Source organism: Atractosteus spatula, chromosome 22, assembly GCF_055471065.1.
Source record: "Atractosteus spatula isolate fAtrSpa1 chromosome 22, fAtrSpa1.hap1, whole genome shotgun sequence".
Taxonomy (NCBI): domain Eukaryota; kingdom Metazoa; phylum Chordata; class Actinopteri; order Semionotiformes; family Lepisosteidae; genus Atractosteus; species Atractosteus spatula.
In genome coordinates this window covers 10,462,827-10,487,019 of record NC_142727.1, presented here as the reverse complement: position 1 = coordinate 10,487,019, position 24,193 = coordinate 10,462,827, and the positions used below count along the sequence as shown (strand labels likewise).

Here is a 24,193-nt window from a genome sequence, read left to right as displayed (position 1 = left end):
ATGTATATCTGACCTATTTTTCTGCAGATTTTTATGTTCTATCTCTACTCCTTTTCTTCTGTTAGGTAAAAATTGCCATTGTTTTTACAGGTCAATTCCTGTAAAAGGGACTCACCTCCCATCCTGTACCAATGAAAACATCCTTATTATTCTCACCCACTTAGAGTGCCAATGGAATGAGTAAGGTTCTTAATGAGTAATGACCCCAAAACAGCAAAATGAGTTTGGAATGTGCATTTGCTCTCAAGGCAAATGCTGTCTTGTTAGTCTTAAAAGTTTAAGCTAAAAAAGTAATTGTAAGTCAAATCATAAATGTGCCTTAAATAAGTCACTTTGGTGAAGACGTTTTCCATCAGCAGACTGGCCTTTGTTGAATGGATAGTCAGAAAATCAGAAAATAAATCTTCCTCTCTTAGGCAAGGAAAGCCTCCACTGTCCAATGTCTTTAGAGAAAATAACTGTAAATAAAAGCATGCAAAAATGTCAAGCTTATAGTGGTTATTATCTGATTATTAATGTAAAGTTTGTATGTACTTTTTCCAAACACAGTAGTGACAACTGGACAAACCCGTTAGGTGTGGCTTTCTTGTCAGCATGAGAACTATCTGCTGGACAGCAGTACATCTCCACAGGTCCTGTGTGCCGGATCAGGCCGACCACCTAAACCCCCTTCTGGCTACTACAACACCGCCCGCACAAAGCCTTTTAAATCTCCTGGCTCCAAAGACATCCACTGCAGTCAACCAGGACGGGGCTGTTAAACAGATTTTATCTCCGACATGACCAAGACACCCCTGAGAGCTTGTCCCCAAAGAACAAGAAAATGAAGTCAGAGATCTATTGTGCTTGAGTCGTCTTGTTTTTACGTGACCTACAGCAAAGAGCAGTACAGGTGTTTGGACATGCTAAAAAAAGAAAAAGGAAAGTACAGCAAAGGCCTGCACTGCAAGTGTTTGGCCACATTTGTAAGTAAAAGATGCACATGATATTTCACAATATCACTTCATTTCTGTGCCAATGTACAGAGGTACATAGATGGGGTAGGTGGATATCTGGCAAAATACAACTTTCAGCCTTGTGGTGGTTCTCGCACTGAAATATGCTTAGGAGTGTCAATTATTTCCTGCTGTATCAATGCTTGGAAAACCGAATTGTATTAGAGCTTTTAATTCCACCTTTTGGCGTAATGAGCAGAGAGATTGCTCCATTAATGAATTGATTGACTCATAGTTGCAGAACTGTACATGATTTTAGCAAACGGTCTAGCACTTGCGGCGGAGGAAGGTGACAGGTTACAGCTCGGGCCGACCCTCCAGTTAGGCGGTGTTCACCCCCGGGCCACCTGTCACAGGAATTGGAAAGCTGACGTCAGTGCCGAGGTCGGGCTCTGCGACGGTACCAGGTACTCTCTCTGATCGAAGCACCCGCTGGCTGATGACGCCCCGTCTGCCTCTAATTCTTCTGTTTTGTTTTTCAGCTCCGTGCTCAGAGCAGCCCGCACCCAGGCCCTATCAGGGAGTCCGTGTCAAAGAGCCGGTCAAGGAGCTGCTGAGGAGGAAGAGGGGAAATCTCACTAACACTAAGCCAACAACTGGCACAGCAGTAAGGACAGCAGTCACGCCCTTTCCTTCTAATTCCTGAACAGTCGCAACGCATTCGGTTCACATCCCTAAAGCAGCCACTTACACACTAGTAAATTAGGACACTGAGTTTGTTTAAGCTGTTAGCCAGTCTGTGGGACTACTATAGAGTGAGAAGCTCATGTTTGTCTCCCCCTAAAGTAACTGTGTAATAATACATTCTTAGTTGGAATTTTATTTAAGTCAGTTTGTTTCATTTTACAATAACACCTGTTTTGTGTTATTGTAAAATGAAGTCAGCAATGGTCCCCCCCCCCCCCGACAAATGCATTTGATTGGAGCAAAAGGAAGTCGGCAATGGGATTTTAGATTTCATTGCGTCTCTGTGTTTTATTTATGTTAAAAGAGGAGAGGGAGCCGTCGTTCTGTGCACTGTTTCACTTCTTTTCATGTAAATTACTGCTACTGCGGGGAAACAGCGGAGTATTCCTGAATTCAAATGAACCTGGCTTTTATGTGGCGGTGGACGAGCCCAGAAACATACCACTTGTAATAAGAGAGGTGGGTTTTCTGTGAGCAAGGAAGTGTTCAGCACCTTTCCAGATCACGCCTGGGGAAGGAAAGAAATTAATAGGCGCTTTCTGCAAGCTGGCCTTAAGTATTCCAGGTGTTTTTAGCTGACAGTTTAAACCTTTCCCTCAAAGCGCTGTAGGGCTGGGCATGTAGCCCATGCAAATCTCTGTATCGTCCTGCCAAGAAGACCACTGCCAGCATAACAAATTTGAACCTGCCAACAGAACCATAAATACAAATATACTTAAAAGCACAAGTACAATATTAAACCTGGTTATTTGGAAAACTAGAAAACCAATAATGGAAAAAAAAAATCTGAAGACGCTGTTAAACCTATCCATGCAGTGATACTGTGCTGTACAGCATATCACTGCATGTTTGCAGGTAAGAGGTTCTCTGGGGACACAGAAGTAAGGGCTGTCAGAAGGAATCATGAATTAAACAGTGAAATGTAATTCTCGACCAGCTATTTCCTCTCAAAGGTGACCAAAATGCTTGTGATACTTTCCATATTTGTAAAAGAAGCATAAACAGGTTGAAAACAGGTTTGTGTATGAATCATTTTCACAATATATCAGTTATGGCCCTTCAATGTGAAATGTTACTTTAAGAGTAAGTTTAGTCTCCAATTATATATTGCTTAGTACTTTATGGTAACAGCAGTCCCCTTTCAATTATAGAATGACAACTTTAAAGAGACATTTTTAATTTTTTTACATCTTACTGGGTAGTCTAGACATTATACACAGTTCCTCCTACGCATATTTACATACCAAGTTCCAAAGCCTTCTCAGAGGCGTTGATAATGCAGTGGGGTTTAAAAGCACATATGACTATTAATATTTCTAACTGCATTTTGACTGAACAGTTCCCAAAGAGCAATCAGCTGTGTATTTTGAAAAGGTGCGTTTCCTGTAAGATATGAAGTGGGTGCTAACTGTCAATAAACTGCTGCTTATGAATCTTATTAACTTAGAATGTGTTTGGAACAAGTACACCAGTAAACACTAGTAGTAGTAGTTCCTTTAGTTAGAGAACTGATCTGAAGGAAAAAGTTAAGGGAGGAATATATGATAATTCGCAGTTAACTAGATACAGTAGTTGCTGGGATTGTGTACAGTTGGTAAATAATCCCTGAAAAATCCAATCGTACTTCTTGGACAGATTGCCTCTTGAAGGGTTATTTTTTAACCACGGTTTTGTATTCTTCACTTTGATCACTTTGCTGTGTCTTTTGATTGTTTAATAATTAAATTCCCAGTATAAATATTACCTGAGTCATGGGATTTAGGAATGAGATCCAGAAATATCATCAGCATTAATATCATTATTGTTGCCCTTTCATGTTCTAGTTGTATGATCATTTAATATTTCTTCCTCTGTGCTCAAAGTGCTTATGTTCGCGCAGCAGGCAATAAAAATGGTTTCGCCCCATTATATATGGGTCACAACAGGGTAAAAGATTTCTTGAAAAGACCGTTGCTGAGGAAAATAATGTTACACTGAAGGTTTGACCTAATGTGAGCTTTTTACAGGGGCAGTCCATTAAATGAAAAGGAAAAAAAAAGGTTTAACGTGCAATATGACTGGATTGCTTTAAGTGTTCGGACCTAATCTGTCAGGGACAAACAAAATCTTTGACGGTATCTTATTTTTTTATAGAAAGTGTTAGTTAGTCATCCTCTAAGGTCGAAGAAAACTGCTTGTGGTTTTTTTGGAACACCACAGTGGGCTAATGATCAAGCCCATGCACTCTTTCCATAATCCGCCTTGTTTCGTTTATGTTATGTTCGACATTAAGAAGCAGAATTTAAATGTGTCTCGGACTCCTTTTTTTTGCCTTAGTTCCTCATTGCTTTCTTACCGTACTTCCTCAAATGAAATTTTCCCCTCCTCTCGTGTGCACCCAAAATCAGTCTTTTAGAAGAGCTCGGCCGAGAGCACTTAGAACAGGTTCAAGCGAATTGTTTGGAATCAGTTTTGTAGTTTGTAGTTTGGCAAAAGCAGAGGGGAGTTCCCCATCGCTTTACAGCACACAGATTTGATGCTTAAGTTTAGGTTTTGTTTAAATAGTGACTGTTTCATCAACTGGGCGGAGTGGTAATTAAAGATGCCGTCTCGGCTCCTGGACCTTGGGTTTGTTTCCACACCAGGGTGCCAATTGGAAAGTTTACGTCTTCTCTTTGTGTTCATGTGAGGTCACTCCAGAGCTCTGGTTTCCCACACCTTTATAAATCAAGTTCTTTGGTTAATTGGTGTCCCTAAATTGTCCTTGCATTTGTGTGTGTGTGTGCAAGAGGAGGTATTTCATCCAGGATGCAGTCTCACCCTGAGCTGTTTTCATCCGACTTGGGCTCTAGGTTACAATGACCCTTACCAGTAATAAGTGGCTTTAAGATAATACACGGATGGGTGGAAGTTCTGTAATTCTGCCATGGTCCCTGGACCTCAGATCTATGAATGTTGTGCCGTTGCAAAATACTGCGTAGTTTATTATAGAGGTAAGAATTATCTCTTCAATCATCTCTTCCAGGTAGTGGTCCCACACCCTACGTTATCAACATATCCACAGATTGGTAAGTTTACATCAGACTTGGTCCATTCTGAAACAGAATTGAAAATGGAGAAAAGCTGCTTAAAATGTACTGATGTCAAAAGCTAAAATATATTCCATAGAAGAAAAGATTGAAATAACGGTTCTGTAAACGTTATTTAAAAGGTCAGGCAAAAAGGCTTATGATCTGAAGTATTCCTAAAGCTAAACAAATGGAATTGTGCGCGTTACATAATTACAATTTCTTTGTACCTGTTCCTGGAGTCATGATTCAGTGAAGAAAGCGATACATATTTTGAGTTATTTGCCTGCCCTCTTTCGAAACGAGGGCCCTAACTCTGCTGCTGTGCCCATGTCATATACCTGTCTCTCGCTCCCCAGCCCTTTGAAATGCAGATTAAGGGCAGAAAGGTTAAGTTGGAAAGGACTGTGCGCGACATCCTAGACGTCAGACATCAGTCCTCACACCGATGCTCTCCATCTGATGTTGACATTCAGGCCACTCCGGGTTTATGGAAGTGGGCAGCAGCGGCCCGGAGCTGTCCGCCTCGGAGGACGGCGCCATCTGCGCGGGCTGGATCGCCCAGCCGTCCGGAGCGCCTCTCCAGCCCGTGTCGCACTGGACCGCCTGTCCCGACTACCTTCCTCAGGATCCCTCCATGTCTGCCTACACTGCCGACATGTACGTGCAGCCCGTCGGCCCCAGCTACGCGGTGGTGGGGCCGCCCTCCGTGCTGACCTACACGCACGCGCCTCTCTTCACGAACTTCGGGGTGAGTTGCGTTTTCCCGCCGGCACTCCCCGACCCTGACGGCCGGCCGACAGCTCTTTCATGAATTGCTTCTCGGGGGCTTCCTAAAGGGCCGCGGCGCACGGAGTCGGGTGAAGGAAAAACCAAATATCGATACCCGCCAAATCGCTTCCGGGCTTAGAAATGTAGTATTTCGAGCGGGTACAGCGTGTTTGTTATGTCCTGCTGTGGATCCCAGATTTTAATGAGTTTGATTGGAAAAATGTCCTGAGCCTTTAAACAGCATAATAGTTGCTCAACAGACTACTCAGTCTTGTTGTTAAAGCCTTAAGCTTGGCTTCATTCAGGCCACGACTGGATAAGATCCTTGGATCATTAAGCTATGAAGTACCAAACGGACTTGATGGGCTGACTAACTCTCATTTGTAACCATTCATATATACAGCATATGAGTGACACTGACACTAATGTACCATTGACCAACACTGACCAGTGGGTCGTTGACTCTTCTCACTATACACTGCATTAAAGTAATGTGTGATGTGCTTTTGCAAGTCGAAGAAATAAGGACATATATTATTGCGGGCGGAGCGGTGGCTCTGTGGCTAAGGATCTGTGCTTGTGACTAGAAGGTTGCCAGTTCAAATCCCTCAGCTAGCAGAGGAATCCTACTCTGTTGGGCCCCTGAACAAGGCCCTTAACCCCAACTGCTCCAGGGGTGCTGTACAATGGCTGACCCTGCACTCTGACCCCAAGCTTCTCTCCCTGTCTGTGTCTCCTGGAGAGCAAGCTGGGGTGTGCAAAAAGACAAATTCCTAATGCAAGGAATAGTATAGGGCTAATAAAGCAACATTATTGCCAATCCTTTTTTTTACTTGAGGAGTAGATCGCATCCACTTCTTGTTTGCTGTGGCAGGGTGGTTTTTAGGAGGGTGTCGGGGGACCCCGTCTCCAGTGATCGGGTATCTTTAGATTCCTCAACTGCGGAACGCTGAGTTCCAGAATTCCAGAAAGGACAAAGAAGATGAAGTGTAATTCGGACCTGGAGTAACAGCTGCCAACTGTTTAAATTTTAAGATTTAAAGTTTGTGGTCCGTAGCCCTTTGATCTAAAAATGTTTGCAAATATGAAGCTAGTAATCCTGTTCGTTACCACGGATTAACCTTATCTCATCAGATCTTAAATATTAAGCAGAGGTGGGTATACTCAGTACTGCCATGGGAGACCTGGAATGAAAATCAGGTTGCTGCTGTAATTAGTGTTGGTGGACTACGGGGTGCCAGTGTACCCCCTGGGATAAAATTTCCAAACCAATGGTCCATTATGGAACATTGTGCCATGGGATTTCCCATCCTTTGGATGTAACAAATTAAACTAAGGTCCTGACTGAACAAGGTCTTTCAGTACTTCAGGGTGCTATTCATAAGAGTAGTCGTGTTAACTACAGTGTCCTGGCTAAATTCACTTCAGACTTTTGCTCTTGTCTACATTTTGGTCTGAATTTGGTGATCTACTTCCACGCCTGATCTGCCGTGTGCGGCTTCACCCCTCACCCAGGTGCACTAGTGTTAAGTGAAGAACATTAATGGTACAGTAAATGAAGTGGGTCCCCTCCTACAATAGATTAAGCGCTTTGGGCTGACTCCTTGCCATTAAAAATGCCGTTTGAATTCAGACAGCTATGCCATGAAAATCACGCATGAAATGAATGAAACTTGGCCCTCTGAAAGACAGTACAGAGCTTATTCCAAGGGACAACAGCTTTACACACCAGAGGGCATTAACCGTACTCATGGCCACTGAGGAATTTGCCTTGCTTTTCCTATTGTGTAATATAGCCAGTGAGCCTACCCCCTCCACTGCCTGCGACTGTTCATCCTGTGGTTCAATAAGGAAATATAAAGAATTCTGCACGGCTGATTTGGTGCGGTTTCTAAAAGTCAAAGAGGATGTGCTTTAATGAAAACATCAGGTCTTTAGTCATTCGGACAGGAATTCAAACATCGCAGTGAAAGCCCACTCAATCAGGCAAACATGCAACCCAGAAAAATTGCATTATATGGTATTGCATTATTGATAAATGTTTGTTTAACCCCCCCCCCCCAAAGAATGAACAGGATTAAAGGACTGCCTTGTCTCTGTGCAAGCAAATCGACGTAGCGTAGGTGTGTCAAAATCCCTAAACCCTGTCTTTTCCTTTCCAATGTGCGGACAGGCCAGAAACGCTCCGCCCACGGCCCTTGCTCAAGCTGACCTCTCCGAGTCCTCGGTGACCTATTTCCCCTGGGCGCAGTCCCTGGCCACCCTCCCCGCGCCGGCCATGCAGTGCCCGCCCGGCGTCACGGCCTTCCCGCCCGCGCAGCTCGTGCCTCTGCCCATCGCCGTGCCCGAGCCGGACCCCCAGAGACTAGATCAGGCGCGGGCCACCATCGGCAGCCTGCCCATCGAGAAGCTGCTGCAGGAGGACGAGGACAAAGACACGTACGTTCCCATCAGCGCGCTCTTTATCGAGGGCATGTGAGGCCCACCCAGACGTGCAGCAGGAGCCACAGACTCTGCATAGATTCGAGCGTGTGTACAGGTGTCTCTGCAGGAACATGGGGCAAAACCTTTGCCCCCTGTGGCAGGTTCTGCAGAGCTCAGCTCTTGCCAGTCTGACCTAAGTTCCCTTCTAGAGAAACGCAGCATTCTGACAGCATGACCTCCACTTCCTCTCACGTGCTCCAAGAGGACGTGGCCACCGCGTCCCAGCCGGACGAGCTGAAATTGTATCCTAAACACAAGATCGCTCCGATTCCCCATCTTCCTGACGCGGCCAGTCCTCTTTTTTCCAAAGCTTGCCAGCTCATACCTTTGGCTGGGAGGAAAACCCAACATACAAATAAATTTGTTTAAAAAACACAGCACTTTCAAAAATTTGAATGGGGCGGGGGGGGATTCTTACCTGACAGGGGGGGTGGTGGGGTAAGAACCAATCAAATTTTCGGTGGCAGCATCGGTGTTGTCGAGAAATAGGCCTTGTGCCACTGCGAGATACCAAACCGAAACAGCGGGAGAAGGGATTCCCTCTCCAGCTACCCCACCTTGCCCTTGCAGTAATCCTCCTTTTGTTTAACAGCTTGGCTTAAATCAATCGGCTAGTTCAAATACCAGTACCCCTGCAGTAAGATCTTATCCTTTCCAGTCAATTATCTACCTTCTCTGTGTCTGCGATTAGAGTTTCCCCTTGGGGTCTGTATATTCCTTTATTTAACTTTACCCCCAAGGGCAAACTGACAAAGCCCTGTGTCCAAGAAGCCATCCCTTCATTGGCTGTGCTGGTGCCAAACGCGATACCATGCGCTGTATTTCACGGCACCCTGTCACTCAAAGCCTCGCTGCTTGTTTCAGTTAGGAGAGCAACGCCCCACGCTTCTGTCTCAGATGTGGCCAATATCAAGACAGTTCAACCTCAATAGGCCCTAATGCAAACAGGCCAGGATCAAGAGAAATGAAAGATGTGATGCAAATGGATAAGTGGTTTGATTTGGCTTAGCCGAGCAATGACAGCAAAGGCCTGTTCTCCACTAAAACCAAAAACAATGCTGTTTAGATTCCTTGTTTGATTATGGAGTGTGAGGGTGTTTTTTTCCAAACTGCATTTACGGGGACAAATTGAAGTGATTTTTGTGAACCTGCCTATCAGTTTGAAGACAGACACAGAAAATATGTACATATAAGTTCTGCAGTAAAATGTATAACATTAGTGCTGGGTATCTTTCTCAGTAACTATATAATGATTAGTGCTATAATCATCACAGTATATTACATGTTTGTGCTCAAACATCACTCCCCAGCTAATCAAGCACGATGATTCTTACAAAACGGAACCAAGTTTGAGACCTCTTATTTCTTTAAGGATGATCATAGCATCCCTGTCTAATTTTACCATTTAAAATACAGTGCATGTTCTACGAGCTGGCTAAACGTTTGAAAATTAAGTGGGGAGATTAAAAAATTGAAAAAGGTCAATTTACAGGGAAAAAAGTGCTTTGGAAGGGATTTTTTTTGTTTTGTCTGCCTCGTTTGTCCTGTTGCAGATTTTTTTTAAATATATTTTCTTTCTGGGTTTTTCTGCTGCAAAGCCCAGTGTGATACCCACAGTGGATCAAAATGTAAGGTCAAATCATCACACTTTACAAAAAGTTCGTTTTATATTTAAAGAAAATCCAGGCATGAAAAATCACCACATTTACAGATGCATTCTACACTTTAAATCGGAACAACCAAAAAATAATTATTTTCTCAGGAGAACCTACCTCCCATATTTTTAAAATTTCTTTCTTTCACATGGGAGTGTGGGCATAATATTTTGAGGGGCAATTTGGAACAGGCCAGGGTAATTTTGCAGAAAAACCCAGTAAAGATTTTTTTTGTTATTCTTAGTTGCTTCATTAGGCTTCCAGACTGTGCTATTCAAAGAAAGACATGATTTTTCTGTTGGTCCTTTAAATAACGTATGTAAAACCTGTATTACATATATAAATCTTTTTGGGTTGTTCTGCAAAATTAAAGCTTGGAATTGAAAACGAAATAAAATATGAGTGGTCATTAAACTATGTGCTCAGTGACTCATTCTTTTTGATTACTTCGGATTTGCATTGTCCTGATGATTTTGTTTTGCACGCCCTGTGTTTCACCCATCTCTCTCTTGCTTCACTCCTGCCATCGCTAACCTTTAAGGCACCAAAAACGTTCACATTTTGCACCTTGAATTCAGAAAAAAAGCTAGAACTCGCCTCTTAAAGTGTTCATATAAATTTGCCGAGCTGGTGCTTTTGAATTATCCTCATTCTGCACCAGGAAATAAGGAAGGAGAATAATATATGAACAGAAGCATGAGCTTCAGAACTTTTTGTGTATTGCCCGGTGAAATCTTTAACAGGTGACACATTCATGTGTAAAGACCTGCTAATTTGAATGTTTCTTTTCCTGAATTTTAATCCGTAAAATGGCGCACGGATTTTGACATGACAAGTGAGCTAACGGCGTGAGCAGTCTCACTGTGGTCTCATTGGAATGGCTTGCTCGTCGGAGGTGCCCTGTGTTTCAGATACGAAACTCCCCTTGAGTGGGGGAGTAAGTGCTGACCGGAACAGCGTCGATCTGCAGAGACTGATCTCCCAAGCCTGTCTTTTCTCGCCTTAGGATTCTCCACATTTATGTAGCCAAAGAAATGAGAGAATATGCGTACGCAGCCGCGGAGAAAATGAGAGAGCTGCACAGAATTGATACAAAGGAACACCATGGGAAGGTAATCTTGGGAGCTCTGTTTCCTTTTGCTTGTTTCTTCTTTAAAAAGGGTGAGGGAATGCTAGCACTCACACTTCCACACTTCAACTGCTAAACCAAGATGACTAATATCCAAAGTTATTTGGGGTTGTGAATGGGGCTCTCCTTTTATTTAATTATCCCACCCACAAAAATGATTCAAAGGTCTGATAGAATCAGAGTGTCTTGATCCCCATGGGCCAACAGGAAAAACGGCACGCAATACTAAAAGGAAACATTGCTTCTTCACTGGTTATTTGGAATATAATCTAGTAGTGGGCCTGTCCCATTCTGAATGCGATGATTAATCTGCTTGTTACTGGAAGAACCTAATCAAATAACTGCCAGCCAGCCCACAAACTGTTTCAGCTATGTTAATGTGCCGCAAAACTGCCTTTCATCAAAGCTTATTTTCATCAGGTAAAAGAAAAACACTCTTTTTTTTTCTGCCTTTTTTTTGCTTCCTGACACACCTACTCCGTAAGAGGCAGATGTTTTCCAAGGATCTGAAAGTGACAGGTGGCAGGACTTCTGCCAGTGTGTGGGGCCCGCGGAGATGCTCGTTAGATCTTCCGTCACTTGTTCCTGCTAAGGGAAGATGCACAATAATGCCAGACTGGATTTGAGTTGCCTTTCAGAAAGCCTGGTGCTGCCTGTTTATCTCATCGTGCCTTCATTTCAATTGAGTGTTAATCTTTTTCTCCACCAGTATTTCATCTTTACTGATTCCAGCTCCGCCAAGGAGGACTGACTGAAAGTAGGCCCTATTGTCCTTGCTAGCACTTTATAAAACCTCCCAGCAGACATCACTCAGTACACTGAGGCCATGAGAAAGGTGTCGGTGCCTAGGAAGAGCACCCTAGAGCCCTACCTTATAGAACGACAAAGAAATGATTGATTTCTCCTCATCTTGGTGTTACAGACGTGCACCGAGATTACACAAGTATTCAGAGTCTGCTTTCTGCTTTAACTTTACATGGTACTTTAAACTTGACTCTCTTGTGACACCAAAAGGATGATGCCATACATACCAGCAATTCTTCACTGGCTGAGGCATCTGCCTTGCACTTGTTTATTAAGAAACAATGGCTGCCCCCCCCCCCCCCCTTGGGGCTGGTGAGCCTGGCTATGCTGGCTCAGAAGTGTCACTCCTGTACTTGCAGACCCCCTTACTGGTTGCGGTAACCGCCAATGAGCCTTACATCGTACACGATCTGATTGGGCTTGGCGCCGATGTGAATGCAGTTGATGACAGGGGCCAGACAGCTCTGCACCTCGCTGCCACATACGGATACTTGGAAGTCATTCAGGTACTGATTTTTTTTTTGGCACCCTCATAGTGATTGGATTGTCCCAATGCAATGTCTTTTTGCAGTCTCGTTACAGATCTCTCAGATCTATACGTGTGGCTTAAACCTTTGGCACCACTGGGGGAAAATTGCCAGGCACTGCCTGGAACCGGTCCTTTTTTGTCTCTCTCCTCCTACTTTTATATCGCATGGCAGCTGTTATCTTTATGATTTATGGGAGTTTATGAGAAGAAAAGAACACCTCATTACTCTGGTCTTTAGACGTACTTAGTCTAAAACCTGCCCCCCCACTACAGTATGAGTATCTGAGGTATGATAACTTTAATCCAGAAGCGTAGGGCAGGATTACACCCAGTACAGAATGCCAGTATGCTGCTCACCCACTCACAAGAATGTGGAGATATCAATCATCAATCAAATCAAGGTGGGAAGGAACCTGGAGAGAATCCATGTGGACAACAGGGAAGATAATGATTAGTATTTCGATGAAGAGTTCTCTCTAGCAATGAACTCCCATATTCAGATGTAACTTTTAATATTTCTGTCATGTTTTTGGTATTTTTCAATACTAGTTTCCTGAGGAAATGTGGAGTTTTATTTGCACTCCTGCTTTTGTACACATAATCACCTGCTGTTCACAGCTCTGCACACACCTTTTCAAATACACCCCCTTCTCCTTTGCGACTGACTCCCTGGTTCATTCCTCACAATAGAGGGGGGTATCAGCCTTGTCCTTATGGTCAGGACTGTCATTATCTTGGCCAAGCGAATCAACACCAAACATTAAAATATTAAGTATGCTATCCCTATATATTTGTTCTCTTGTCCTCACATTAATTAGAACTCTACTGAACCACTGGAAGCTACATAAGAAATATTTATTATTCACCGGGAATGTCAACAGATTACCACCAGTGCTAAAGAGCAAATGAAAATTCACATTGGAGTACAAAGGAGAGAGCGAAACATTTGTAATGTCAGCAATGATAAATAAAACTAACAAGCAAATTTGTTAACGTTATTAACAGTAATTTGTAGAGAGGTAATGGAAATGGGCATCTGAATTTTCTGACACAATACAGGAGTATTATTTTTGTATAAATAAAACATTAGTAACCATGATGCACGTCATCATCCTCACCACAAATGACATCTGCCAAAAGGTTAGAGAGAAGCAGACTTTTGCTTCTTATAAGCGTGTAGTTCAGGTTGGAGACTCAAAGATACATCATTTCATATGGGTGTCATGAAATCTGACCTTCAAGGAGAAACAATTACCTCCCAGTTTTGTTTCTTTTCACCTGGAAGTTAACCATCACCATAATTGATGTGATTTGTTTTATGCATTGAGCATGTAGTCGGTCATAAGAAGCCCTCACAATAATTGCAAGCTATGTGGGAAGAAGCAGCCTTGAGCCAGCTAAAACCTTTGGCTACAATGTAACCCTTTTCCTTGTTTTTCTGCAGAAACGCAAATCCATGCACATTTTACATTTAAGGCAAGCCTCTGTAAGGCAGAGACCCTTCAGTTGAAACATAAACAGATGTTTGTAGGTCATAATCTGCAGTTCGGCATATTTGCATAGCCTTCCCAGTGAGTAGAACATCTAGTTTCCTTTGTGTTGGGGTTGCCAAAACCCTGCATTGGCTGCATAGCCTATAGACATAAGCTGTTGTTGTACTCTTCTAAATGGAGGAGGGTGTATGAAGGCTGATAAGAAACCTCTGACCTCTCTACTGCAGTCTCTGACATTTCGGCTGGTATCCAACACAACAGTTAACACCATGGGTTCATGTACGTCATATGGATTCATGGAAGTAAAAATCTCAGCTGCAATGTGAGCCAGCAATGGTGTGGATCCACTGTGCCAATTGACATATACAGCTGGTCTCCGCTGTGTGTGTCTGTTGTGTGATATTGAAGTAATCGTTTTACTGAGTTATTAAAGACAGTAATGTTGTATCTCTCTTCTGAGTCTAGAATGCCTTTGTCCAGCTCTTCTTATGAACTGGTGAGTACAGCGAGTGCCTAATGTCTAAATTCGTGGCCTGTGCAGAACAAAGACCTTATGCAAATTGTGTTCATAATAAGGCAGGCTGGGATAAGAAAGAGGGGGTTTCCAGGAAAAACTAGTCAATTGAAAGTTCTTCCATGCACAACAATGTTTTTTCACTCTGTCAAGGTATCTGGAATAGGAACCTTGCCAATACTTTTTGCATATTTCGCATTGTTTTATTTGTAAGTTCTGACTGTTAAAAGAAACAGATACCATTCTTCCAGTACCATTATATTAGCTTTGTGTATTTTATGTTATATGGAAGAGGAGACGGATTGCAGTCCTGTCGGAACTGAATATATATATTGATCCAGATTTCAGAGTAACAGCTTTGTTTGTAAATATTTCAGACAGAAGTTCTTGCTTTGTTTTGGTGTCTGAAATATGAGGCAGTAGTGTCTGTGTCAATTTACAAGCTAGCAGGCCCAGACTGATCTGTATGCCATTAAAAATGTGTGTGAAAAATGAGCTCACCTTCTGCCTACAGAATGTAATAGCAGAGAACACAGGTGAAGGCTTGTTTCTTTTGATAGAGGTCCCAAGAGTGGTAAGCTTTAAGCTCTCAAATCTCTAGAATAAAGCCTTATTACGGCTGTAATTTGTCATCTTTTCTTTTTCCTGTCTTTCTCACTGTTCCAACTGCTTTGTCTATCAGTGCATCTGTTTATCTTTTCAACTTGATGTATTTTTGATCATTGTTATTTTTTTGCAGTTATGTTAGCATTATTAGTACAAGTATTATTATTCCTGGGGTTTAACATGTTGAGCTCTTTTTGAAATGGTTAGTCATTCCAGGTCTGCTTATCCCCAGAACCTGACCTTTTATGGATGATTCTCAACCTTACATTTTATTCATCTGCCCAACTAGCTCTTGCAAATATCTTGACTTTACTAGTAAAATGCATTGAGATTAAAATGCTGGCTGTACCTTCTTTAAAGCCCAGTTTCAATGCTTGTCTGTAATATTACACATGTTGCACTGCAGAGCAACCTCAAAGAGTCTGTCTAGAGGGTGTACAGTTTTTGTGAGTAGCTACACATAAGCTACAAGGTGTTGTTTTCAAATTGTGGTGATTTCTACAGCTCCTATTTCATTTATTTGTCTGCTGAACCCTAACATCTGGGGACACTTCTTGCTTCTATTGCTTACACTGGAAAGTTTGAATTCCTTCTCATTTGCTAGGTTTCTTTGCATCAGTGGATTCTGTTTTCCTTGAAATTCAAGTCAGCACCCATGAGATGCACTTAAGTGGGAACAAAAATCCCAGGAAACTGTTATGTCCAGTGAAACCTCTTGCAATCTTTTCTAAGGAAGTCTCTCTGTCAGGACATGCAGGGGTGTTCGGAGAATAGTTTCATATCTGTACACCTTTTGCCAGACCACAAACTAATACAGACAGAGGTATCTGTTTTGAGCATATCGAGCAAGTGTTTTGTTTCACCCGTGTGTTTAAAGGGGATTTTCTATAATTTGCTTCGTACAATGACATCATTTCTTCTTTCATTTTCGTTGAGGTGCATTAACAGACTAACAACACAGAAGACAGTGTTTCTTTGGCCATAGCATATCCGTTGTTAGCAAACATTGTCAAAACATTGTGTTCTTCTCTTTTCAGCATGGAATAAACCTTTACTTATTCCATTGTTAGTATTGTTGTTTTAAAAATGTTTTAAAGCCAGCATCATTAATAGGGGGGATGTTGATACCAATTCTTATACATTTTCTCTGATGTGTCCTTATCAGAATAAATACAAAGTCTTCATTTGTTCATGGTCCTGGTGAGAAATAGGCTTAGTGAAAATCACAAAACAAAACAATACTCTATGCTCAGAGAGGCCTTGTACCCTCATTTAGTCTAGAAATCCCAACATTCCTTGACAACTACCTTGAGATGTGACTGGCTTGTCAATTTGAGTGCTACTCAGACAGGACGGAAAACCTCTTGATTACTATTGGCAATATCTATGGAAATAGTGCAGGCCATGGACATAAAATGCAAATTTAAAGGGGATACACCCTTGCATTGTCCATTAAAATTAAAGATCCCAAACAACAGTTAAGTGTTAATACTTTGCATTGTGATTATTTGTTATCCAGTCAATCAGACAGTACCAATTATGCAAAAGCTTATCCTGTCTCTTCTGGGCAGGGGTTTAGAGTGGTTAACATACTCTTGGCTCCGAAGCTCCAAAACTAAAAAAAAATACCATTTAGCAGATTGAAGGGGTAAAGATCTGCCCGTCTCCTGGTGGAACTGCTGCAGATCCAGTCCACAGGCTGTGAAGCAGGGCTGGAAATGGTTTTTTCACCCAAAACCTGCCACCGCAAATTTGATTCAGTTTCCAGATCCCATTCATGCACTGGTTTACAATGAGTGCAAGCTTGGTCTGCCATTATTGGCTCTGTCTTGATGACCAAGCTCTTGACCCTGTGAATATTGTATATGCCCCAGCATGCCAATGGCAGTAGCCTTTGGATCTTCTTTGAGATATGCCTCCTCCTGATTAAAGGAGCTACATTGCTGACATTTCCCCTCAACGATGAAAGGTGCCCAGCTGGTCCCTACACTGTTGTACAGTAAGCTAACTAACCCAAGCAAGCTATTGTACCACATAGAAGATCCTGTTCACCACCACTCGCAGCTGATGTGTGAAGTCACTCCGGCTTGAACAAGAGATGTCAAAACGATCAGGCTCTGTCTGCGTTATGAGCAACTGTCTTCACTGGTTGAGCCACTTGAGAGACCAGCCCTACCAATTTGTTCAGGTCTTTCTTTGAACTTTATTTTCCCCTGAGGAAGGGCTACATCCTCAATGGTCAAGCAACATTGTAAAGCTGCTTTTGGGACCCCTGGCTATGATGTTGATCAGGCTGCTTGTCTTCAGAGTGCTGCAGTCTGATCTGAATTGCAGATATTCTCAAGAGATTCCTCCTTTGTCACTGCCCATACGAGTCACAGGTATTCTGAAATGAAAAGCATCCGAAAGCTTAATGGTTAAGATCAGACAAGCAGGGACGTGTTGTTGAGCCAATATATTGCACACCCCTAAAAATTAGTTTAAGTAAATGAAAGCCTAAAGCAAACAACATACAAGTCCAACAAATGCGAAAATGCATTTTTTTGCAATGAGAAGCATCCCAAGCTCCATGAATTATGCAAACATGTGTCTTGTGCCATGTGAAAGTCTACGCTGCATGCTAATGAATGACTCAGCCGAAACTACCTGATATGTAAAAAAATGTAATTAAAAACAAACCGCTGCTCTTTTAAGTGCCTACAGTACTAACTGCATGGAGGTCCTGCAGCTCAGACAGAAATGAATTTCTTCTGATCTCAGAAGTGAAATGCATGCCTCCTACAGAAACCCACAACTCTGTGTTATTAGGTTTTTGGGGCGGATGCTTTCATCCAAAGAGATTTACATTTGTATCCATATCCATTTCTCCAGTAAGGTGCTTTGCTGGAGCAATCTAACTGAAGCATTTTGCTCAAGGGTACAACAGCATAGCTCCACCCAAGATATGAATCTCCAACCTTCCAGTGAAAGACCAGGAGCCCCTGCCACTGCTCCACACTGCTGCCCATTACTAGACCATTCTGCAGTACATGCCGAAAGATAAAACTCATGCCACTATTGTATATTTGGTTGTATGAAGAAAAGATAGTTTTCTTTTCTGAAGACTTCTTCGGCGTCGGATTGAAACTGGTGAGGTTGCCAAAGCTTGGCAACAAAGTCAAAGTCCTTAAAAACAGGATCCGCACTACAAACATGAGACCCCAAAGCAGCTCCCCGCTGTTTGCACATCAGTTTAATTGTCGAAGTGCAATTTAAAAGCAATGCGTGTCCAGACCCGATTGAGACTGCTTTAAAGCAAAGTTCCAGATAGAGGTGCGTACAAGGTATATACTGGCTCTTGTTCAGTGCGTCATACTTTTAGAAACAGCGGCTCCCCTTCTAGTCGGACAGTCATCCTGTGAATGACAATGCTCAGATGTTGAAAGGCCTTTGGAAATGAGGAATTAAAGAGACTGAAATCGCAGTTGTGCAGTGGTTAACACTGTTGCCTTCCAGCACTGGGGCCCTGAGTTCGGCTCCGGACATGGGGTGCTATCTGCATTGGGTTTCTATATTTTCCCCATGTTTGTGTGCGTTTCCTCTGGGGGTTCAGGTCTCCTCCTATGTTCTGAAGATGTACTGATTGCCTGCTGGTGTAAGTGTGTGCGTATTTGTCACTGCGTGTCTGTCTTGCCCCCAGTGCATGTCATGATAGCCTCCCCCAAGACCCGGAGCTGAAAGATGCCGTTAGAAAATAGGTGGACGGAAAAGGCAGCTTAGACGATACATTACTTCCCCACTGTATTTATTACATTTCCTATTGCTGTTGTAGGCAGGATACACTTTTAATTCTTCTTTTTTCGCTTTTAGGTTATTCTGTCTTCTGCAACAGCCGTCAACTTAGAAATGCTGGACTTTGAAGGTAAAAAAGAATTAACGGGCAAAAGCCAGAGTATCAGAGTGACTTCGATACTGCCACCTTTTCTGATTTTTGTTGCACGGCATGACAGTTCGGTGAAAATGAGAAATGATCTTACTCCACTTTCCTCGTTTGTGGAATCCAGCCAAGATGTCATTAAAGCACCGTCTGTTGAAATGCTGCAAGGCTTCTTCACGTTGGGGACATTCTTAGGAACGATGTTTACTCTTGCCTAGTTCATCGTGTTCTCAGTGGATGTTTTGAATACGTTAGGTGTTTGCTCACTAGAGGCACCTTTGGATGCAGTTGTAATTTAAACTTGGTTTGCCCATACTGCGTTACACGCAAGGGGGAATGCAGCTGCAGTTTTGTTTTTGTCTTTGGGACTGACACGGCTTATTTCAGACGCCGCTGCTATTACAGTCTTCAGAAAGAAATGTGTCAGACTATTGCAAATCTGTACATTTGGATGTTGTTCTGATTTAGCATGTTATACTCTTAACATCCCGTTGTCTAATAGTAACAACGGTCACAACAGAGTGTGCTGTTAAAAAGAGATGTGTCTTCATTTCTCATCCTAGGCCATACACCACTCCACTGTGCTGTTCTGACCCACAATGCCATGCACCGGGAAGTACAGCACGACCTCACAATCTCGATGGAGACAGTTAAAGATGTGGAAAGCCATCTTGTAAAGGTCATGGACTGCATTAAGTTTCTAGTTCAGGCAGGAGCCTGTGTTACAAGCCAGGTAGGATAACACAATTACTCAAAAAGATATGGTACTATCGCAATGACTATTGCTTTCTGCTGTCTATTAGTGGTAGAGATAGGCATATTTCACCACCTAGGAAGAGAATAACCATAACTGAGATTACACAGAACCACAAAGACAGAAACCCAGCTCTGCATTTCTGCATTGCTACCAATAAACAAACGGGGTTTCAAATTCTTCACCTTTTCTGTTGCAGGACATAAAGAGCAATAAATCTGTTCTCCATCTGACTGTTCAGGAAGGGAATTATCGCCTGCTAAAGTTCTTCTTGGATCTCAGCATTGGAAAGTCTGAAGATTTCATTAACATGAAGGTAATCCTGCTGCCAGGGTGGAAATGTAAGCTTTGACAAGCTTTCTCTGATGCCCATGTTTCGCCCGTAACATCAGGCTCCTCCAGTTTTATGGTAAATTTTACTTCAGTATTTGTTTTTTTCTTGGAACGAAGCCAACCTGTGTGTTTTAACTTGAAGGAGCCCTCCTGGTTCTTGGAGTCTACATGTTTTCCCTGTGCTCCCTTGGGGTTTTGCCAGGTCCTGTTGCTTTCCGCCCTCCTCTCAAAGGCAGGGCTGTGGTTGACTGATCACTATCTGGGATTGGATAGAGAAATTGTTGAGGGGATTTGCTCCCAGTGCATCCAGTCTGGGCAATGCTAGATTATTGTGACATCATTTATCTGACATGCACTACACCAGTATTGTCCCCTTATCCTTCAGACACTTTTAGTGGCCTGGCACCACTCATATGTTGCTGCAGTCTGACTGACCCCCTCTGGGCTCATAGATATGTTTATCCTCTTTTTGGCAAGACTGAGAAGATTTGTTTCGTCTCCTGATCCTCCCTGTTCTCTTCCATCTCACAGCTCTTATCCTTTTGCTCTCCACCCTCTCCCTCAGGGTAGCCTCTTGTGTTGTGTGTGGGGTGCACTCCGTCATTTTCTCCGTGAGGCCAATAGTGCTCTCTCACCTCACATTTTCTCCTCATCTAGGCACAGCGGGTCTGTTATGATTCACTCCGATCACGGCTTTAGCTCGTCTGCCTCTCCTTCATTCTTTTCCTCCAGATCTTCTCAATGATCTTTAGAACTACCTCTACCTCACTCTGACCATCCACCTGCCTGTGATCAGGACACGGCATTCACTAGGATTTACTGTGTGGTTTGTGTGGTGAACTGCAGTGAGAGGATGCACTGTTGTCTGGTCAGACAGTGCCTCCCTCCTTCATTCGCTAACACCAGCTATCGGCACACTTCACCTCTCAGCCTGGCAAACAGTCTACCATACAACCTGTCTTTCCACTACTGGTAAATATTAATAAATAATTCTTACACTTATATAGTGCTCTTCTGGATACTCCACTAAAAGCGCTTTACAGGTAATGGGGTCTCTCCTCCCCCACCACCAGTGTGCAGCCCCACTTGGATGATGCGACGGCAGCCACAGTGCGCCAGTCCGCTCACCACACACCAGCTCTCAGTGGGGAGGAGAACAGAGTGATGAAGCCAGCTCAGAGATGGGGATTATTAGGAGACCATGACTAGTAAGGGCTGGGGGAAATTTGGCCAGCTTACTGGGGTAACACCCCTACTCTTTTTGAGAAACTCTCTGTGGTGATTAAAAACCCCAGAGAGTCAGGACCTTGATTTTGTCTCATCCAAAAAACGGTGCCTTTTTTTACAGTGTAGTGTCCCTATTACAGGCAGCAGGGTGAGTGCTCTCTACTGGTCCTGCTAACACCTCTTCCAGCAGCAACCTTAGGTTTTCCCAGGAGGTCTCCCGTCCAGGTACTGACCAGGCTCACACCTGCTTGGCTTCAGTGGATTGCCAGTTGTGAGTTGCAGGGTGATGTATTGTAGCTGCTGGCTGCTAAATGCTGGTTATGCAATAAAGTACTGCATGTTTCACTATATCTTCTGAAGCTACCATCAGCTCACCGAGTCCTCCGTGCCTGTTAATTAGTCCAGTTCAGCCCTAGGAGCCCTAGGAGCCCTAGGAGCAACTTCTACTTACAGAACTTCTTAATGTTTTGTTTGGTTGGCCACTTCTCCATACTCCAGACTGGTACCACTGACACAGTAGCTGTCACATTAATATACTGATCTGCTTCTCAGCTTCAGTACAGACTGACTCAATTTCCCCCTCAAATAACACAGTTCTATTGTTCTCAGTTACTCAGGAGTATCGATAATTCCAAGGATGCCCATCCCAATAGCTCCTTTCCCTCCATTGAATGCGGCTCATTCTTCCAAGCACCCCAAACTCAAAGCTTATGTGTGTCTAATTTACCACCTATTTCTGGTTGCTTTTAGCAGCCATCTTGGCTCAAGGGCACACCACTGGGCCGAGCTGGAACCAAGACGGTGGCTTCCAACAGAAGCCTCTTCTCACTCTGTCACACACTACCAGAGAAATAACATCAAGTGAGCACGATGGGCCTAATGGATTCCTCCCATTTTCTGGCAATCTTTTGTTAAGATCATTCATTGGATTTGAGTAAAGTAAAGGTTTGATCCTGAAACGTTCTATTTTCTCCGAAAAATGCACAGTGTGCATGCAGAGTGGCAGCAGTCTTAATAAATGACGCTAGATGTTTTCAAAAGCTTGGCAAAGATCTCCTTCCTCTTAGGAACACAACCGTACGGGGATACATCTTCAGAGAGAAGTTGCCATGGTGATCCCCGCGGTGCGACGGGCCTCTTCGTCCCTTCTGTATTCCGACCGTTTCAAGGGCTCCTTCTCTGTGCCGCCAGGCTCATGGGAATACCGCTCTCCACATGGCAGCCGGCCTGAGGAACGAGGTGTACCAGGAGGAGATCGTGAAGCTGCTGCTGTGCCACGGAGCCGAGCCCGGCATCCGAAACCTGGACAATGACCAGCCCATCCACCTGGTGCAGCCCGGGGAGGAGGGTGACCGGGTAGGCACTCGCGGCGGTTTGCATGGGTTCTGACTGGCAGAATTCCACCAGCTAATCTCTCCTGAAAGCGCTTGTACAGTATGGATTGGCTCAAGATTAAAACAGCTGAAAGCAGACGTAAACTGGAAGTATTCTTTAAGTTCTAGGTGTGCCTCCTCTTAGCTACACTTGCAAATCGGGGAGCACACATTTCTCAGATCCTTGGCAATTGATTAAAATGCCTTTGTTTTTTTTTGTTAATGGAGAGCAAACCGTTTCACGCCAGATATTGCACAGCTTCAGTGGCAAAAGAATATAAGTGATGTTTTATGTTGTGTTGAACTGAACAGCAGATGATGAACTGATATTTTCAACAGTCTGCACACACTCCGGATTAATCCAATGGACAACACGCCTATGCTTCCAAAGTTTACAGCAGAGCAAGAAACGAGCTGATCTATCTTTCCCATTTGCCAAGGCTTTCTCCTCCAAGTTAGTATATTCTTAAAGAGCTGGCAGGGTTAAAGAATGCCAGGGAATTAAATTAAACAGGGATCAAAGTGAAGGACAAAAAGAAATACGGTCAATGTCATGTCATTTGGTTTGTACCAACATGCAACATTCCCACAAATTCCAAAAGGTGGTCAACGAGTTAATGAAAATGTAGGAAAATGAAGTGCATATTGACGAGTTTATTTCTTCTGTAATAGTGTCTAGAATAGTTTGTTTTTTTCTTCATGGAGTACGTCGGATGCTAATGGAGGCACCTGTGTCTCGGACTAATTGCAAACATGTTTTATGTTGCATAATATTAATTATGTATTTACAGATAAGGCAGCTGTTGAGAAGGGGGAAAACATTCCTGTCAGCCAGTCATCGGAGTTCAACATGCCAGGAAACCTGAAGAGATGAGATAAAGATATTTTACTACTGAATCATCGACCCAGCGATCTCTAGCTATGATATATTTTTACTTATCATGAAATTCTTGATGCGTAATAATACACCAATTTGTGATGTAAAGATTGAAACTGTTTGAAACTGATGTTGAACGATATTCTGTGAATTTGCTATTCCTGGTCTCAGAAGAAGACTAATTCTGAAATCTGTAGCATATGTGACATGTCTAAATTAATCTGAGATTGAAGAACTAATTAATAGTTTTTCAAAACATTACTGAAAAAACACTCTATTGGTTTCAGACAAGAAATTGTTGGGACTAGGAGTTAGATTTCCTCAAAGGATGATAGAGTCTTTTAGCTAGATTACATTAAAAAAAGTCATTTTTCGCTTCCAGTTCTCAATATTTGTGTATAGAATTATGCATCGTCATGTACAGATGCTTACATGGCTAGAAGCTAAAAAATAGCAGGACCAGTAGCCTTTAAAGTAGATTCCATACTTTAAAATTGTCACATCCTTTCATTTATAATCAAACTGCATCGTCTTGGCTGTTGCAAGGTATTTTTTTAGTTCTATATTTCTATTTATTATCAATAAATCAATTAGATCATCTGATATAGGTTTCACATTGAACAACTCAGTGACAACTCAGTTCATTTTGGTAACGAGCTATTTGTTGAAGTCATGGAGAGATTAGTATAACTGAAGTATTTTCGGGATGTTTTAGGAGAGATTCTGAAGTGATGCTGCTGAAACAATTGATTGTGCATATTTAGAAATGGTCCACACTGTGCCTTGGGATGTGAAAAATGTACACAGAACTGTATTTCACATGAAATAGTCAGATACCTTAGGGTTGAGAGTCAAGATTTATTTGAAAACTTATCACAATACATTGAACAAAGACAGCCAGTCTGAATGGTCAGTATTTCAAAACACGAGACAGTTCATGCAACAAGCAAGCAAGTTGAACAAACTGTAACAAGTAATCTTCACTTTATTGGGATTGAG

General features: G+C 42.8%; 1 protein-coding gene across 1 annotated transcript in view; it reads left to right on the top strand.

Moving 5' to 3' along the window:
- Positions 1-23,183, top strand: part of LOC148816784 (NF-kappa-B inhibitor delta-like) — a 64,872-nt gene extending 41,689 nt beyond the window's left edge. Inside the window, exons 3-13 of the mRNA XM_088939762.1 lie at positions 1,478-1,602; positions 4,687-4,729; positions 5,206-5,480; positions 7,674-7,939; positions 10,646-10,751; positions 11,932-12,078; positions 18,564-18,615; positions 19,194-19,363; positions 19,584-19,700; positions 22,136-22,300; positions 23,109-23,183. Coding sequence (XP_088795888.1) covers positions 1,478-1,602; positions 4,687-4,729; positions 5,206-5,480; positions 7,674-7,939; positions 10,646-10,751; positions 11,932-12,078; positions 18,564-18,615; positions 19,194-19,363; positions 19,584-19,700; positions 22,136-22,300; positions 23,109-23,183 — 1,541 coding nt within the window. The remainder of the gene's footprint in view (positions 1-1,477; positions 1,603-4,686; positions 4,730-5,205; positions 5,481-7,673; positions 7,940-10,645; positions 10,752-11,931; positions 12,079-18,563; positions 18,616-19,193; positions 19,364-19,583; positions 19,701-22,135; positions 22,301-23,108) is intronic.
- The last annotated feature ends 1,010 nt before the right edge of the window (positions 23,184-24,193 follow it).